Below are 17,523 nucleotides of genomic sequence, written 5' to 3'. Positions count from 1 at the left end.
AGATGTTGTGAAACTTGAAAGGTTGCAGAAAAGATTTACAACCACTGTTCAGGGGTTGCAGGGTTTGAGCTGTGGGAAAGGCTGAATAGACTGGGGCTATTTTCCATGGATCTTGGAAAATTTGATAAAATCATGGGTGGCATGGATAGGATGAATAGTCAAGGTCTTTTCCCAAGGTGGGGGTGTCCAGAACTAAAGGTCATAGATTTAGGGGGAGAAGGGAAAGGTTTAAGTGGAACCCAAGAGACACATTTTTCACACAGAGGGTGGTGTGTATGAGCTGCCAGAGGAAGTGGTGGAGGCTGGAACAGCATTTATAAGGCATTTGGATGGATACATTTATAGGAAGGGTTTAGAGGGATATGGGCCAAGTGCTAGCAAATGGAAGTAGATTAATTTAGGACATCTGGTCAGCATGGACGAGTTGGACTGAAAGGTCTGTTTTCATGCAATAACTCTATGATTCTATAACAGGGGAATCATCCCTGATGATCTAGTTAATTTTTCTCCCTCAATCCATGGCCCTAGCAGAACTTATCTGGGCAGTGACAGCTGCTGTTCTGGGACCCTGCTGTGTGCTAACTTGCAGCACTTCTTTCTATATTACAACATTGACTATACCTTTAAAGTTCTTCATTGACTGTGAAGTGTTTAGGAACATGCCAGATTTGTGAAAGACACTACATGTTTCTAAGTCGATCTTAACCATAGCCTGAAGGCACAAAAACAGCGTGAAGTCATGGTCTCACTCACCATGGATATTAAAAAAAGGTCAGACGAGGAGATCTGCTGTAAGTACTCTGGATTTCGGTGTCGTAGTCGTTCAATGTAGACGAGAGCAAGCATCATTGCACAAGGCGAGATACAGGCCTCCCTGTGGAAAAGACGGACATCATTAATCCTCAGGTTTTGAGTGCACACTGATGATCTTGTACATTAGGTGGTGATTAGGCTTGGAAAATAGAGAAAAGCACAGATTTACAGACTACTTTAAATTACACTGACGTATCAATATCAGTAATAAAATTTCAATGTGTCAAATGCAGTTTATGACCGTGCATTACTCGAGATATCTTACAGCTCAGTAACGCTCTAGGCTCCAAACCGAAGTGTCGTCAAAGCTACAATGTCTACAAATCAAAGTTTCCAAGATGAGATCCAGATACTTTGCAGACACGTGGAGAAAATTCAACAGGTGCATTCAATCTTAAAGTCCAGCTTTATGCAAAATTTGGAAACAATATCAAGTCTGAAGCTGATAAGAACTGAATTATTTACTCTCACCAGCCACATTTCACTCGACTGAATGATTTAACTTCTATTGCAGATTGTGTTTGAATACAGTGAGCTTTGTTTGCAAACAAAAATTCATCATTTTGTTCATGATTTTCAGATGGAATTTTAAGATTTTTGTTCTGTGCCTCTACTTATCTGACGAAAAAGCTAAAATGATCAAAGATAACCATCCTCCTGGAGCAATCGGGGATGAGCAATAAATCTGGTGTCAGTAGAACATAGAACCCAGAACCAAGTAAAATAAAAACAAAATCATACATTTAGCAGTTTTAGAGGAGAACCCAAACCCAGTCATTGACTAGCCAACTCCATTACTGTCCTTGATCCCTCTCCAACTTTTATCTCTTGTAACTTCTCGTTGTTACAAGTTCTTCATTTCTAAAAGTTATGTTCCAAGAAATACATGACAGGACAAAAAGTGCACTGTTCAGGACTTTCAATTACTGTTGGAGAACAAGTATGACGCTACTAGCAACTTAAGCAACTCTCAGGCCCTACTACGCAAGAAACAGTTATTACAGTACTGCAACATAATGTGGAAATATACCTCGCCACGTGAGCTGCATATTTCTTCTGGAGTTTTCGAATGGGACTTGGTGCTGATTTCTGAAGCAGTTCAACTGCAATGTCTGAAAAAGACAATATCTTTGAATTAGTTCATTTGCTTAGCAGTTCAGAAGGTCAATCTTACTCAAAACAGTTGCTGAACTGTTGGTCTTGCCCTCATCAGGGCAAATGCAAAAATGCCAAATTTCAAACACTCAATGATTTATACAAGGGAAACAGCGTGCTGATTGGTTAGTATGTTAACTTCGATTGACTAAAGCATTGCCATGGACAATGCAAGAGAAATTATAGATTACTCAGGTTCCTGGATGATTCAATAAAGAGACAAGGTTTGAGCATTTTCCATTAGTCTGCAAAGAACCTGTCCCTGCTCTGCTGCTAGCAATTGTAAGTGAACCAAAATATGTGCTCTCAGGATTGTTCAGCAAATGCTGCCCAATTGCAGAATCACAATAGATGGCTTTTTAGACAAGCTACAGATGGTTAGTTTTAGATTTGCACACATGGGCTACTTCAGTCAGCTAATCAGTGGGGTGTATGGTCTATGTATCAGATATATTTTGAATTGTGAAGTTCTATTAATATTTAATTGAGGGATTAATAGTGATCAGGACACTGTTGTGAAATTCCTTTCTCTTCATCAAAAAGGTGCTATGAGTTTTTTTAAAATTGTACTGAGGTCACAGCCTTTGTTTATAACACCTCATCCAAAAGTTGGATAAGACGACGCATGTAAATTCATCATTACTCTTTACTCTCCAACTATATTCCACATCTACAAAGTATAAAATTGTCTAGAACTGTTCAACTATTTCATCCACCTGATTGGTAATGTTCAAGGAGAGTTGGATTTGAGGTCCTATTTCATTATGTGCACCCAAATCCTTCAGTGCTTTCCCATTAAGCAGACAGACTCATAATTGGCTGAATATAAGAATGTATCAGCTCAGAAGTCGAGGCCATTCAGCCCTTTGAGCATGCTCTGCCATTTGACAAGAACACAACTGATCTGTCATACAGTCAGATATGGAAACAGACCCTTCCTCCAAGCTGACCAAGTTTCCCAAACTAAACTCGCTCCACTTGCCTGCATTTGGCCCATATCCCTCCAAACCTTTCCTGTTCATGTACTAGTCCAAATGTCTTTTAAATGTTGCAACTGTACCTGCATCTCCCACTTCCTGTGGTAGTTCATTCCACATACAAACCACCCGCTGTGTGAAAAGGTTGCCCCTCAGGTCCCTTTAAATCTTCCTCCTCTCCCCTTAAAAATATGCCCCCTAGTTTTGAACTCGCCCAACCTAGGGAAAAGACCTTTGCAATTCACTTTATCTATGGCCCTCGTGATTTTATTAACTTCTATAAAGTCACCCCACAACTTCCTATGCTCCAGTTAAAAAATAAGTCTCAGCCTATCCAGCCTCTCCTTATAACTCAAACCCTCCAATCCCGGCAATACCCTGGTAAACCTTTTCTGAACCCTTTCCAATTTAATAGTATCCCCTTCCTACACAAGGATGACCAGAACTGGACACAGTATTCCAGAAGACATCTCACCCAATGTCCTGTACAACCTCAAAATGACATCCTGACTCGTATACTCAAAGGTCTGAGGAATGATGATAAGCCTGTCAAACGCCTTCTTAAATCACCCTGTCTACCTGGGATACAACTTTCAAAGAATTAAGTACCTGAACATTAGGTCTCTCTGTTTACAACATTACCCAGGGCCCTACCATTAACTGTATAATTCCTGTCCTTGTTTGTTTTACAAAAATGCAATACATTACATTTATCCAAATTATATTCCATCTGCTATTCCTCAGCCCATTGTTCCAATTGATCAAGATCCCTTTGTAATGTTTGGTAACCTTCTGTATCATAGGGAAGAGGAGCAAAAACTATCTACTCCTTGTACCCTTTGAATCCCTTGTCAATCAATAATCTATCTAGCTCAGCCTTGAAAATATTTAATGACCCTGTCTCCACAGCTCTTAGGGTGGGAGGGGAACAAAGTCCACACACTAACCATCCACAGTCAAAACATTCCTTATCTCCATCTTAAACTAGAGATCCCTATTGTTAAACTGTGCCCTTAACTCTAGTTTGCCCTACAAGCAGAAGTACACCACTTCAAATCGCCTTAGGATCTTGTATGTTGTAATAAGATCACCTTTCATTCGTCTATATATCAAAGGATACAGGTCAAACTATCCAACCTTTCCACATAAAGTAACCTGTTATTCCAGGAATAAATTGAACAAACCTTTCCTGAACTGCGTCCAATGTTATGATATCGTCTCTCAAGTAAGGAAATCAAAACTGTGTATACAATACTACAGATGTGGTCTTGCCAATGACCTATGCAATTGTAGCAAAACTTCCCTAATTTTAATTTCAATTCCCTTTACAATAAACAACATGTCATTTGCCTTTGTAATTACTTGTTATACCTGCATGTTATCGTTTTGAGGTTCATGTACCAGCTCCCTTTTACACCAGTTTTGCAACCATCCATTTAAACATAAACTTTACAATTATTCCTGCCCGAAGTAGGTAAGTGCACATTTTCCCAAATAACACTATCTGCCCAGATTTTTGTTCACTCACAAAGGTATCTAAATCCCTTATTAAACTCTGTGTCCTCCTTAGAAATTACTTTCCTATCCATCTTTGTAGCACCAGCAAATTTAGTAACCATACCATAAGACCATAAGACATACGAGTGGAAGTAAGGCCATTCGGCCCATCGAGTCCACTCCGCCATTCAATCATGGCTGATGGGCATTCCACTTACCCGCATTCTCCCCGTTGCCCTTAATTTCTTGTGACATCAAGAATTTATCAAAATCTGCCTTGAAGACATTTAGCGTCCCGGCCTCCACTGCACTCTGCGGCAATGAATTCCACAGGCCCACCACTCTCTGGCTGAAGAAATGTCTCCGCATTTCTGTTCTGAATTTACCCCCTTTAATTCTAAGGCTGTGTCCACGGGTCCTAGTCTCCTCGCCTAACAGAAACAATTTCCTAGCGTCCATCCTTTCCAAGCCATGTATTATCTTGTAAGTTTCTATAAGATCTCCCCTTAATCTTCTAAACTCCAATGAATACAATCCCAGGATCCTCAGCCGTTCCTCATAGGTTAGACCTACCATTCCAGGGATCATCCTTGTGAATCTCCGCTGGACACACTCCAGTGCCAGTATGTCCTTCCTGAGGTGTGGGGACCAAAACTGGACACAGTACTCCAAATGGGGCCTAACCAGAGCTTTATAAAGTCTCAGTAGGACAACGGTGCTTTAATATTCCAACCCTCTTGAGATAAATGACAACATTGCATTTGCTTTCTTAATCACTGATTCAACGTGCATGTTTACCTTTAGAGAATCCTCGACTAGCACTCCCAAATCCTGGCTTTATGAATTTTCTCACCGTTTAGAAAGTAGTCCATGCTTGTATTCTTTTTTCCAAAGTGCAAGACTTCGCATTTGTTTACATTGAATTCCATCAGCCATTTCCTGGACCACTCTCCCAAACTGTCTAGATCCTTCTGCAGCCTCCCCACTTCCTCAGTACTACCTGCCTGTCCACCTAACTTTGTATTTGAGACACAATTTTACTTTAACAAAATCACGGGACCTTTACCTAACTGCATTAGGATTTTTCAAGTGTCTACTATATCCTTCTTGATAATATATTTTAGCCTATGACCAATTAGGCTAATTGAATGCTGGTCAGAGTCATACAACACAAACAAATCCTCTGGTCCAAATCATCTGCACTGACCAGATGTCCCAATCTGACCTAGTCCTATTTGCCATCATTTGGTCCACACCGCTCTAAAATCTTCCTCTTCATATTCCCATCCAGATGCTTTTTAAATGTTGTAATTGTACCAGCCTCCACCACTACCACTGACAGCTTATTCCACACACGCACCACACTCTGAGAAAACATTATCCCTCAGGTCCTTTTAAGTCTTTACCCTCTCACCTTAAACTTATTCCTCTAGCTTTGGACTTTCCCACTGCAGGAAAATGACTGTGGCTATTTATCCCACCCATGCCCTCATGATTTTATAAACTTTGTAAGGTTACCCCTCAATCTCCAACACTCCAGGGTAAAAAGCCCTAGCCTATTCAGCCTCTCACTAAAACTCAAACCCTGTAGTCCCGGGAACATCTTTGTAAATCTTTTATGCACCCTCTCAAGATTAACAACATCCTTTCTATAGAAGCCAGAACATCCTATTGAGTAGTACACAGGTGAGAGCTCTGTGATGAGTTGTTCCAATAATGGTTAGAGAGGCTCCAGAACTGCTGGCTAGGATGCACTGGCTTTCTGCATAACCTACCTACAACCTTATCAAAGTTACCAGTGGAGCGTTTCTATTCTGTTTGCCTTCCAAAAGTCAGGAGGAGATAGAGGAGCAATATGTAGGCAAATCACAAAAAGGCGTGAAAGAAAGAGGGTTGTAGACGTCAGCAACTTCAACTTTGCTAACATTAACTAGAATCACCTTTGTGTGAAAGGGTTGGACAGAATTTTTAAGGTGCATCCAGAACACTTTGTAGATAGTCCTACTAGAGATAGTGTTAGATTCTAATCCTGGGGAATGAAGCTGATCAAGTGATTGAAGCTTCAGTGCAGCATTTTGGGGATAGTGACCAAAGGTTTCAAAGTCATTCTGCAAAGGAATAAAGGTATGCAGAAGTTAAGCATCTAAATTGGGGGTGTGCCGATTTCAATATTATTAGAAAGGATCTGGCAAACATAAACTAGGAGCAGCTTATTGAAGACAAGTCTAAATTTGGAATATGAGGGTTTTCTAAAAAGTAGTACATTGAGAATTCAGAACCAACCTGCTCCTCTAAGAATGAAGGGTAAAGTCAACAAGCCCTGGATGCCAAAGGATGTTGAGAGTTTGATAAAGAAAAAGGAAACATATGTCATTACAGTGCATTAAAACCAAGGGAAGCCCTTCAAAAGGATAGTGTGTGTAGTAGGTTGCTTAATAAGGAAATTAGGAGGGCAAAAAGGAACCATGAAATATCTTTGGCAGATTATATCAAGGAAAATCCCAAGGCTTTTTTTCAGTGTACGAAGAGGGTTACCAGATAAAAAGTGGGATCTATTTGAGAGCAAAGGGCCAACCTGTGGACGGAGCCAGTGGATATGGATGAGATCCTGAATGAATAGATTTGCTTCCCTACAATGTGGACACAGGCCCTTCGGCCCAACCAGTCCACACCGACCCTCCAAAGAGTAACCCGCCCAGACCCATCTCCCTCTGACTAATGCACCTCACGCCATGGGCTATTTAGCATGGCCAATTCACCTGACCTGCACATCTTTGGATTGTGGGAGGAAACCGGAGCACCTGGAGGAAAACCATGCAGACACGGGAAGAATGTGCAAACTCCACACAGACAGTTGCCCGAAGTGGGAATTGAACCCAGGTCTCTGGCGCTGAGAGGCAGTAGTGCTAATCACGGTGCCACCGCTTAATAAAGGAGTCTGATGAAATTTGAAAGGTGGATGCTGAGAGAAAGTCTCCCGTTGTGGGAGAGATTAGAAATAGGGGATGCAGTACAAAAATAAGACTTCTTCCATTTAAGACAAGAAAAGGGCAGCATTTCTTTTCTCTCAGAGGGCAGTAAGCCTGTGTAATTCCCTTGAATATATTTATGTCTGGTAGAATCTTGACTGGTAACGCAGCCACAAGGAATGGGAGTTAAAGTGGGAAGTAAAGGCCACAATAAATCACATTTTATGTTAAGGAGTTGTGCCAAGACACCACAGTACTTAAGGCAGCATCACCAGGGTGTGAAAACCGGCACCTCTGGCTATCAGTACCTTTTTAAAAAAACAACACGTAAACACTCCACTGGCTGAAATTGATGGGCAATGTGGGTTCAGAATGACAGCCCTTGTTCTGACAACAGGAGAAAGCTGTGATCAGAAAGCTAAACACCAAATCCACAACATCTTATGTAAAACTTGCACTATATGATTCAATTAGGTGCCCTAGGGGCCCTTATGCATCAGCTAACACGGGGATCATCCCACTTTTGATACTTCTGGAACCTTGAAATATCAAAAGTCCAACCACACGCACTATAACGCGTCTACATACCGGTAACAGGACAGGACAGAGCATCCATGTTGTAATCCATATCTCGACCATAGTAGAGTCGCTTTTTCACTCTCTCTGTCAACTTGCTGTGGCCAGGAAGCAGCTGCAGGGGGCAATAAGAGAGTGGGAGGTGACACAACCCTCAGTGACTGGGAAAATTCATGTCTGGCATCAGCTGTGGAGACGACCTTCATTGATCCCATTGTCTTCGAGTGTAACTTTAAACTATTCATAACTCCATAAAAGATTACAAGAATTGCAGCCAAACAATATTACTACAACAATTTCCATTTACAGAGTACTTTTGAAGCAATAAAAACACTCGGAGGCTCTTCACAGGGATGATTATCAAGATAAATTTCAAACTGAGTCACATCAGGAGATCAGGAAAGCAGTGTTTCACCTAAAACTCACATTTATTAAACACGATTTGTTTGTAACGCGTTTAATGAATTGTGACCATTTTTTATAAAGCAAATTCCTGTTCGCTGTTATACGATTCTATCCTTGGCACTAGCTGAGCAGCAAAACGCAGTCTCACAATTCTCTGTCTGTAAAATGCAAATTTAGTGTGTTCAGTTAAAACAGGAACGCAATCCTGCAAGCCTTGAAACTAGGAATTGTAGTCTACATTTATAAGGAACTTTAGTTCAAAGCAGGAGAGAATCTTGAGGAAGACTGGACCTCCACGTCGGCATCATGTGGTCACTCAGCTTGCATGCTTTCTGGTGGAGAACTTCATGAAAGGTATAATGCTGTGGTCAGTGATTTTAGTACTAAATTTACTGTATTATTTCATTAATAATATATGATTTAAAGATTTACTTAGACTGCGTTATCGTTTGTGTTAGGCTATTATTTTTGGCTTGATTTTTTTCTGCTATTTTTGGCAGTTCACCCAACTCTGTTTTTCCCCTGGGCCCCATTATTTCTGTTGCACAGTTTTCTATAACACAGTGTTACACAGGAACGCATTACAGGAGAACTACCTGTACCTTAAAGAAAGAATGAGAGACAATGTCTGACAGGTTTAGGGAGAATATTTAACCTTCTTCGGCTTTCTTTATATTTGTATGGTTTGTGGGCATTATGGGCATGAACAGCATCTGTTGACAGTCTCTAATTGCCCTTGAACTGAAAGAGCTGATGACACAAGAGGCTAGAATTGGAGGCTGAGTGTTAAGCTGCAGAATAATCATTAAACCCTGTGAACAGCACCATTAAATGAATGAGTGCCTTTTACATACAAGACACAGCACGTGAACAAAAGATGAAAACACGCTGGCCGTGAAGAAAGCTGTCCATAGAGATTTAACGATTTTTGTAGGTGGATTTCCCATTGTACAGTACGACTTTGATTCCAGAGTCAACCCAAAGAGTCTCTGGTGACCAGCGATCACACAGAGAAATGATCAAACTGGGCACATGAAGCAAAAATCATCAATGATCCTTCACACATGTAATTATATTACTGAGAAAAAAATAAAGATTAGAACCTATATATGAAATTAATGCATAAATTTAAATTTTCCAAGATCTAATTCTTTTTAGCATCTGAACATTTTGCAAACATAAAACTAATTTTATAGGACCAGAGAGAATATTTAACAATTATTATGAATTTAGTATATTATTGAAAACCCCGGTTGCAACTTGTTCAACAGGTTAACATTTTCAATGAATTTGGACCAAGATTAATTGTCTAAAAGATGGAAATCCGCGTCAATTCAAATGATTTGTAAGTATTTCCATTTCCTGGTAATTCATCTATGTGGAATTCATCTATTCTACACTGAACTGCACACATAGAAACTGATGCCCAAACTACAAATCAAAATCCAGGCCATTATCTTGTTAGTCACCCATAGACAAAGTGCAGACATTAGCGAGAGCAACTTATAAAGAATTTTAAAAATCAGCAGACTTTTACCAAGTTAAATATAAAGGATAAACAATTTCAATAGTTATCTTGAACACATGACATATGCTGATACCATGCTAAAAATGGGGCGGCACAGCACCAGGGTCCCAGGTTCCATTCCAGCCTCGGGCGACTGCCTGTGCGGAGTTTGCACATTCTCCCCGTGTCTGCGTGGGTTTCCTCAGGGTCCTCTGGTTTCCTCCCACAACCCAAAGATATGCAGGTTGGGTGAATTGACCCGGTTAAATTGTCCAGGGATATGTTGATTAGGTGCATTAGTCAGGGGTAAACGTAGGTAACAAAGTAGGGGAATGGATCTGGGTGGGATACTCATCAGAGGGTTGGTGTGGACTTGAGCTGAAGGGCCAGTTTCACACTATAGGGATTCTATGATTGTACGTTTTTATTTCCAAATAAACTACTCAATTGGATGTTTTCAGTCCTTCCACTCGTAGAGATAATGCAACAGCCAAGGCAGCAGAATTGTAACATTACACAGTACAACAAGAACTATTTGTCATGACATCATCTGAACCATGAAACTGCACTGGCAATGTATCATTTAAAATAAAGTGCGTGGGAATTATTCTAAACTTTTTGGATCAAATTACTGCCTTGCAGATAATGCCTGAGAATTAACAGTTCTCTCCAATGGATATCAGGTACATCATTCAAAATCTGACATTGTTTTTTGAAACAGTTAAGGCAGTCTCTACAAGGACTGGTCATATAGCATGTTAGAGGTAAAAACAATGACTGCAGATGCTGGAAACCAGATTCTGGATCAGTGGTGCTGGAAGAGCACAGCAATTCAGGCAGCATCTGACGAGCAGCAAAATCGACGTTTCGGGCAAAAGCCCATTTTATTCCTGATGAAGGGCTTTTGCCCGAAATGTCGATTTTCCTGCTCATCGGATGCTGCCTGAATTGCTGTGCTCTTCCATCACCACTGATCCAAAATATAGCATGTTACACAATCTGATTATTCAGGTCACAGCAACACTAACTCTGATCCACGTTTTTTCTCTTCTGCTAACTGGATGTTTTACCAAAGTGTGAAGTGTGTGCAGGCTGTTTGTTCCCTCCTATCATATCTTGGTTCACCATTCAAGGACCAATAGTAACAGGCAAGGTCCTTAGCATTTAGCCTGTATCTTTCTGCTGATACTTTAGAAATGTACTGTGCGCATATCCTGTAACACTTTGTCGTCTGGTTCAAAGTGAAGGATATCAGATTAAACAAGATAGGCATCACATAAACCAAAACAAAAAGCTGCTTTGTCGTTCACAAAAGATTCAAAGAAAAACAACAGAAAGATTCTTCTCAGTGTATATCATAACTCTCAACCAACCTCACTAAAAAGTTAGTTTAGTCATCATCTCATTACAGTTTGTGGAAAATGGTGGTGCACAAATCATCCAACTTACTCTGACAGCAAAACAGCAACTATACTCCACTGACTGCACATAATCTTGGTCTCCTTATTTGAGGAGAGCACAGATGCAGTCTAATCAAAGGCTCATTTGACTGATTCTTGGGTTTATGAGGAATACTTTGACAGATTCGACTTGCATCCACTGGAATTTGGAAGACTTGTATTTTGTGACATTCTGAGAACATGATGAAACTTGTCACGTCAAGAGAAGTGATTCTCTCTTATATTTACTCATTATTCAGCTATTCCAATTTAGCTATTTATCTATAATTCCACTTAAGGCCTCTATGAGCTGAATATGTAGTTGAATCTAGCTTCAGTTGTTTCTACTCGTGCCTGCCTCTCAAGTTTACATCAATCTGAAGGGTACTTGTAGCTACAGAGTAGTCCTATGTATCTATTCTCCTGGTCTTTCTAGGTGGTAGAGGTGATTGCAAGATCTTTTAAGAACTTTTGATTTTAATGAAAACCTGGCTGATTCCTATTACCAGGCCTGCCGCATCCTTTTTAAAAAGTTTTTTCTGTAACATCAAGTTCATCTTGTTGTCTTTTGGCGACTTCGGGTAAGGAAGGATGCTCCGAGAGGCTGCTGCAGCAGAGAATGCAGGATGGATACAGCTGTTCCTCTTGATTGTGTCCTTGTGGGTCCTTGGAATAGGCTCAACGGGGGCCTTGACGATGAGGCAGGTCCAGGTTGGATTCCAGTGGCTGGCCTGGGATTCCTCATCGGTGGCTTCGGCAGAAACTTGGGTCTCCTCTCGGTGGCTTCAGTGGCGGTTTTCATTGGCGTCAGTCTGGGTGTTCTTATGGCAGCTTCAGCAATAATCTGTTACTCAATGCGGCTTTTCTTTGGCATCATGTAGGTCTGGCCTGGGATCCCAAAAAGGGGTTTGAGTCATCGAGCCCACTGCCATGAAATGAACTATGACTTTGTCATAAATTCTCTCTTTGTTTGAAAAATTCTCTTTTAAATACAATTGTGAAAAGACTGTTATTCTGAACTTTATATTTCTTTATTTTTCTAATTTGTTCCCAAGGCTTTTTATTTTTGAAGGTCTCTAATGCTGGATGGTTTATTTTTCTATTTTTGCGTCCCCTAAGAATCTGTACCTAGAAACTATTGTAACTAAGATGGCACCATAAGTGACAACTTGTAAACTTTCACTGCGTTCATGTGAGTACATGTGACAATAAAGTTAATTCAAATTCATGGCCATTGATTCTCTGGTTCAAGGTCACAAATTGCTGGTTTAGTTAATTTAATCTCACAACTTGTCACAACTCATTATTATTAGTCTGGTCTTGCAGCAAAAGGTTGCTGCATCATTTATCCAAGTCATAACCAATGTTCGGCTTCAGCTTGCGGAAACATCCACTCTCCTCCTCCTCCTCCTCGGAAGCTGCCTGACCGGCTGTGCTTTTCCAGCACCACACTTTTTGATTTCTGGATTATGCCCTTTTCAAAGATCTCAACCTTACTAGCTGCATTCCTCCTGCAAACAATGCACTTCTGTAACTTTCTGAAACAAGTAAACATGCCTGATGCCAGGAATCACCTTCGTAGCTGACTTATGCTCACACTCAGAAGTAATAGCATTCTCCTGGAATTAGATATCAAGAGCTTGACATATTACTATGGGATCTAAAGGACCCTTCAAACCCCAACAAGTCTCTTCTGATCTATAATTCTCTGGCTTAGAAACTTCCATGTGAAAGACAGTACGCAACTGTGAATGCCCCAAATAATTTTGGACAATTCCTCCATAAGGAGTGATTTAGCCCTTTTGAATGCCCTAAAAATCACTGAATTTGCCAAAGCAACCTTAAAACCCACTGGGTGCCGGCAAGTGGGACTAGATTAGGTTGGGATAGCTGGTTGGCATGGACGAGCTGGACCGAAAGGTCTGTTTCCGTGCAGCACTTCTCTATGACTCTATGATCATTCTGCTCTCCATTATCGACTTATAGGAATGGAACTAAATGAACAGGTCTGCCACTAAAATATCCTTATTAATAGGCATTTGAAGTGAAATGCACAATGGACCAAGGAACAGGACAGATGAGGTGAAGGAACTTGAAAGAGGACAACATTTATTCTCTTGTTGGACACGGGTGCACACTACTGCTACTGAGCATCGGTGGTGGAGGGAAGAAATATTTGTTGATGTGGTGCAGATCAAGAGGGTTGCTTTGCCCTGGACAGTTAACCACCTTCACTGTTGTGTGGAACATGAACCATTGGACTAAATGATCTTTTTTTCTGCGGCACATCATATAAATGTTACCCCATCTCCTCTTCAATATCTGATAACTTCCCCAACTGCTACTGACAGGATATTGCAGTGGTTAGAACATATTACTTTCATTTTCTCCCATCATTCTTCAATGCTGAAAACTAGTTACTGACTCACCAGCCAGTAAAAACAGTGTTCCTTAATTTATCTCAAAATTCAAAGCATTTTTTACTAAAAACCTATTTAGATGTTCCAAACCAGCACCTGCAGTTCTTTCAGTTTTTATATGAATTAATCAATTTTATTTCTCACTTCTTCCTGACTACTTAATCTTACTGGCATGACTATCACACTGGTTCAGAGACCAGCGAGTACTCGGATGTATTAAGCAAGCCAACGAATCCCCATATGGGATTCCATCTCACACTGTTAACACTTGGCTGAATCTTTACCCTCATAAAATTTTCATCGGGTTGGAAGGTCTGCCTGCATGGCAAACTTTTCTTTGGCTGCCCAAGTAGCAAGTGACATGTTATTTTTTCCATTGCTAAACATTTCAACTTCAGCCTGGCTCAACAAGGGGTGCCTGAAGCTGGGGTCACTCTGTGCTAATGGTCTGAAACGACAGACGCACTTTGGTAAAGTTCTGCTCCCTACTCAGCAATTTTGCGAACTTTGTGGAAATATGAATAGAGTGCTGAGCTGCTTAAAAGATACATAAGAAAACTGATGTGGTTCATTGATGACCCAACAAATCTAAAGGGCCCTTCCTAATTGCGTAGTAGATGTTTTCTGACACTGCATTGAGGCGTCAAGTCCAAGTGGTTTGAAGCATTACCTTTTGACCAGACTGGTGTTCCAACTGTCAATTGAAATTACTTCACAGTGGCATACAAATGACAGTCAATAGACAATAACTACATTCACACGGTCATACTGAACAGCATTACTAAAATACAATAACACAATGCAACAAACACTACAACTACACAGACTTTGGCTTATCATTTGCCAAGATATTTTTACAAATCGTTTTTTGTTCAACTATTTCCTCCCTTCCTTTGTTGTCCATGCCCCGCCAAATGCTAATTATCACCTGCCCAAGTTCTTCTCCATGGCACACTCACCACCATTACCATTTAATGCTTTTTGCGTTAAATTTATTCACAGGATGTGGCCATTGAAGCAAGGTCAGCATTCAAGTTCCATCCCTAATTGTTCTTGAGATTGTGATCTTGCGCTACCTTCTTGAAAGGGTAACTGAAGAGGGTAGTCAAAAGTCAGCCACATTGCTATGTATCTAGAGTCTTATATTGGCCAGATTAGAGACCTTAAGGAAACCTGATGGGTTATTATAGAACCAGAGAACTTTGTTGACACTATTACTGATACTTTTTGTTTCCAGATTTATTTTAATCTATTTCATTTATTTTCCTCAATTGCCATGTGGATGTGTCTTGAGATAATTCAGGCTCCTAGATTACTAGTTCAGTAACATAACCATTACTTTACCTCTCCATAGTCTAAACCCAAGGACCATATTGATTTGAATATGATTAATAAGTGGTTGGATTAACCAATGAACCAGTTTAATCATAATCATTTAAGGATTGTCCTGTAGAGCAAGGGAATTCTTTGGACTGTTATCTGTTAGACTTCTCACTAAACTCTGGATTAGTGGTGCTGGAAGAGCACAGCAGTTCAGGCAGCATCCAAGGAGCTTCGAAGCTGCCTGAACTGCTGTGCTCTTCCAGCACCACTAATCCAGAATCTGGTTTCCAGCATCTGCAGTCATTGTTTTTTTCTCACTGAACTCCTCTGTTCATTATGAGCTTGGTGTCACTAGAAACAGGAGGTGTAAATTCAGACTCCAAACCTGATTGTTAATCTAGTACCATACATTCACCTTTCCCCTACATCACTTTGTACCTTTTACTTTGCAAAACATCTCAGACAACTGACCGAGCATCAAATGCCATTAGAATTCCAATTTCCCATCACTTTATTTGCATAAAGAAATTATCTTTAACTTTATTCCTAATCTGGTCTGACTCTTCTAATTTAAACCCTTCCTCTACATTCCCCAACCTTATCCCACTGATGTGCTAGAAGGCTTACAAATCTGGGTCCCACCAAAGGCAGGACGTTGTTAGTTCCAACCCTTCCCCTTGTCCAAACCTGTTCCAAGGCCTGAACCACATCAACCTCTCTCTAATTTCTTTCTGATCATGACCTCCCAATCCTAGGTCAGCTTGTCCATGAGGCTCAGGCTCTGCTCCATGGACCCCCCCCCCCCCCATTCCCAACAAGTGATGATTAAATTACCCTCATTCTTGACCCCTATAACTCGCCAAATTACAAACTTTTCCTTAAAATATTACACAATACTCAAATGGCAGCACCACATTTAGAAGCTACTGATAGTAAGTGGACGATAACGGCGGCCCCAGGGCCCTGGGAATCACTAGGCCCTACCAGGGCCCTGGGAATCACTAGGCCCTACCCGCCCGATCCCCGGGCTTGGGTGGCGGGCTTCGGCCGGCGGCAGTGCACTCGGCGCCGGGCAGCGGGCGCACGCGAGTCCGAGGCCAAGGGCCCAGCGCAGGATCCGGGCTCCCCGTGTCCCGGGAGCTGCGAGAAGGCAAGCATCAACACGAGGTGGAAACACTCACACTGAACTCCTGGAGCCCACAGCACGGGAAGGAGCGAGAGTCAAAGAGCGAATCCACCCAGTCCGCCATCTTACCGCAGGAGGGCAGGAAGGGGAGAGTCTAAGGGGGGATTGGGGGTGGAGCCAGGACGGCGGAGTGGCACGGGGAAGGGGGTGGGGCCAAACACAGGGGGTGGGGCCAGGAGGACGGAGTGGCACGGGGAAGGGGTGGGGTCAAATACAGGGGGTGGGGCCAGGAGGACGGAGTGGCACGGGGAAGGGGTGGGGTCAAATACAGGGGGTTGGGCCAGGAGGGCAGAATGGCACGGGGAAGGGGGTGGGGCCAAATACAGGGGGTGGGGCCAGGAGGACGGAGTGGCACGGGGAAGGGGTGGGGTCAAATACAGGGGGTTGGGCCAGGAGGGCAGAATGGCACGGGGAAGGGGTGGGGCCAAATGCAAGGGGTGGGGCCAGGAGGGCGGAGTGGTACGGCGAAGGGGTGGGGTCAAATACAGGGGGTGGAGCCAGGAGGGCGGAGTATTGCTGGGGAGGAGGAGCCATATGAAGGGGCGGAGTCAGGATGGGAAGGGGTGGAGATCGGAAGGGCGTGGTGCCAGGAGGGACGAGTGAGGCGAGAAGAAGGGGTGGGGCTAACTTCTGGGGGTGGAGACAAGTGTGAGGGGGGGGAGCTGAAGGAGTAGGGGGTAGGCCAAGGAGCCAGAAAAGAGGGGTCAGAGTTCGAGGTGAGGGTGACACAACGGGAGGGGGAGGAGCTAAACAGGGGTCGGGGACACAGAAGGGGGCGGGGCAGGGGGCGTGGAACCAGGTCGGGGGCGGGGCCAGGGAGCAGGTGTGGGGTCCGTCCGCCTTGCCGGAGTGACGGAGATCCGAGTGTCAATGGAGGGAGGGGTCAGTGAGTGAAGGTGGGGTTAAGGACAGGGCAGTGGGGGTCAATCATAGGGGTGGAGGTCAGGGACAGGGGATGGGGTCAGGAACAGGGTTTAGGATCAGGGACAGGGTTTAGGATCAGGGACAGGGTTTAGGATCAGGGACAGGGGATGGGGTCAGGAACAGGGTTTAGGATCAGGGACAGAGTTTAGGATCAGGGACAGGGTTTAGGATCAGGGACAGGGGAGTGGTATCAGGGACAGGGGATGGGGTCAGGAACAGGGGATGGGGTCAGAAACAGGGTTTAGGATCAGGGACAGGGGAGTGGTATCAGGGACAGGGGATGGGGTCAGGAACAGGGGATGGGGTCAGAAACAGGGGCTTATGCCCGGAAC

General features: G+C 42.7%; 1 protein-coding gene across 1 annotated transcript in view; it reads right to left on the bottom strand.

The window, feature by feature from the left end:
* cnppd1 (cyclin Pas1/PHO80 domain containing 1) overlaps positions 1-16,391 on the bottom strand; it is a 39,016-nt gene extending 22,625 nt beyond the window's left edge. The window contains exons 1-4 of the mRNA XM_043694276.2: positions 16,263-16,391; positions 8,000-8,102; positions 1,844-1,925; positions 754-874 (exon numbers count right to left, since the gene is read on the bottom strand). Of these exons, the coding sequence (XP_043550211.2) occupies positions 754-874; positions 1,844-1,925; positions 8,000-8,102; positions 16,263-16,331 (375 nt within the window). The 5' untranslated portion in view covers positions 16,332-16,391. The remainder of the gene's footprint in view (positions 1-753; positions 875-1,843; positions 1,926-7,999; positions 8,103-16,262) is intronic.
* Between the last annotated feature and the right edge of the window lie 1,132 nt (positions 16,392-17,523).

Source organism: Chiloscyllium plagiosum, unplaced genomic scaffold, assembly GCF_037043375.1.
Source record: "Chiloscyllium plagiosum isolate Xiang-an unplaced genomic scaffold, Cpla_swu_hap1 HiC_scaffold_7, whole genome shotgun sequence".
Lineage (NCBI taxonomy): Eukaryota > Metazoa > Chordata > Chondrichthyes > Orectolobiformes > Hemiscylliidae > Chiloscyllium > Chiloscyllium plagiosum.
This window is presented reverse-complemented; position numbering and strand designations above follow the sequence as displayed.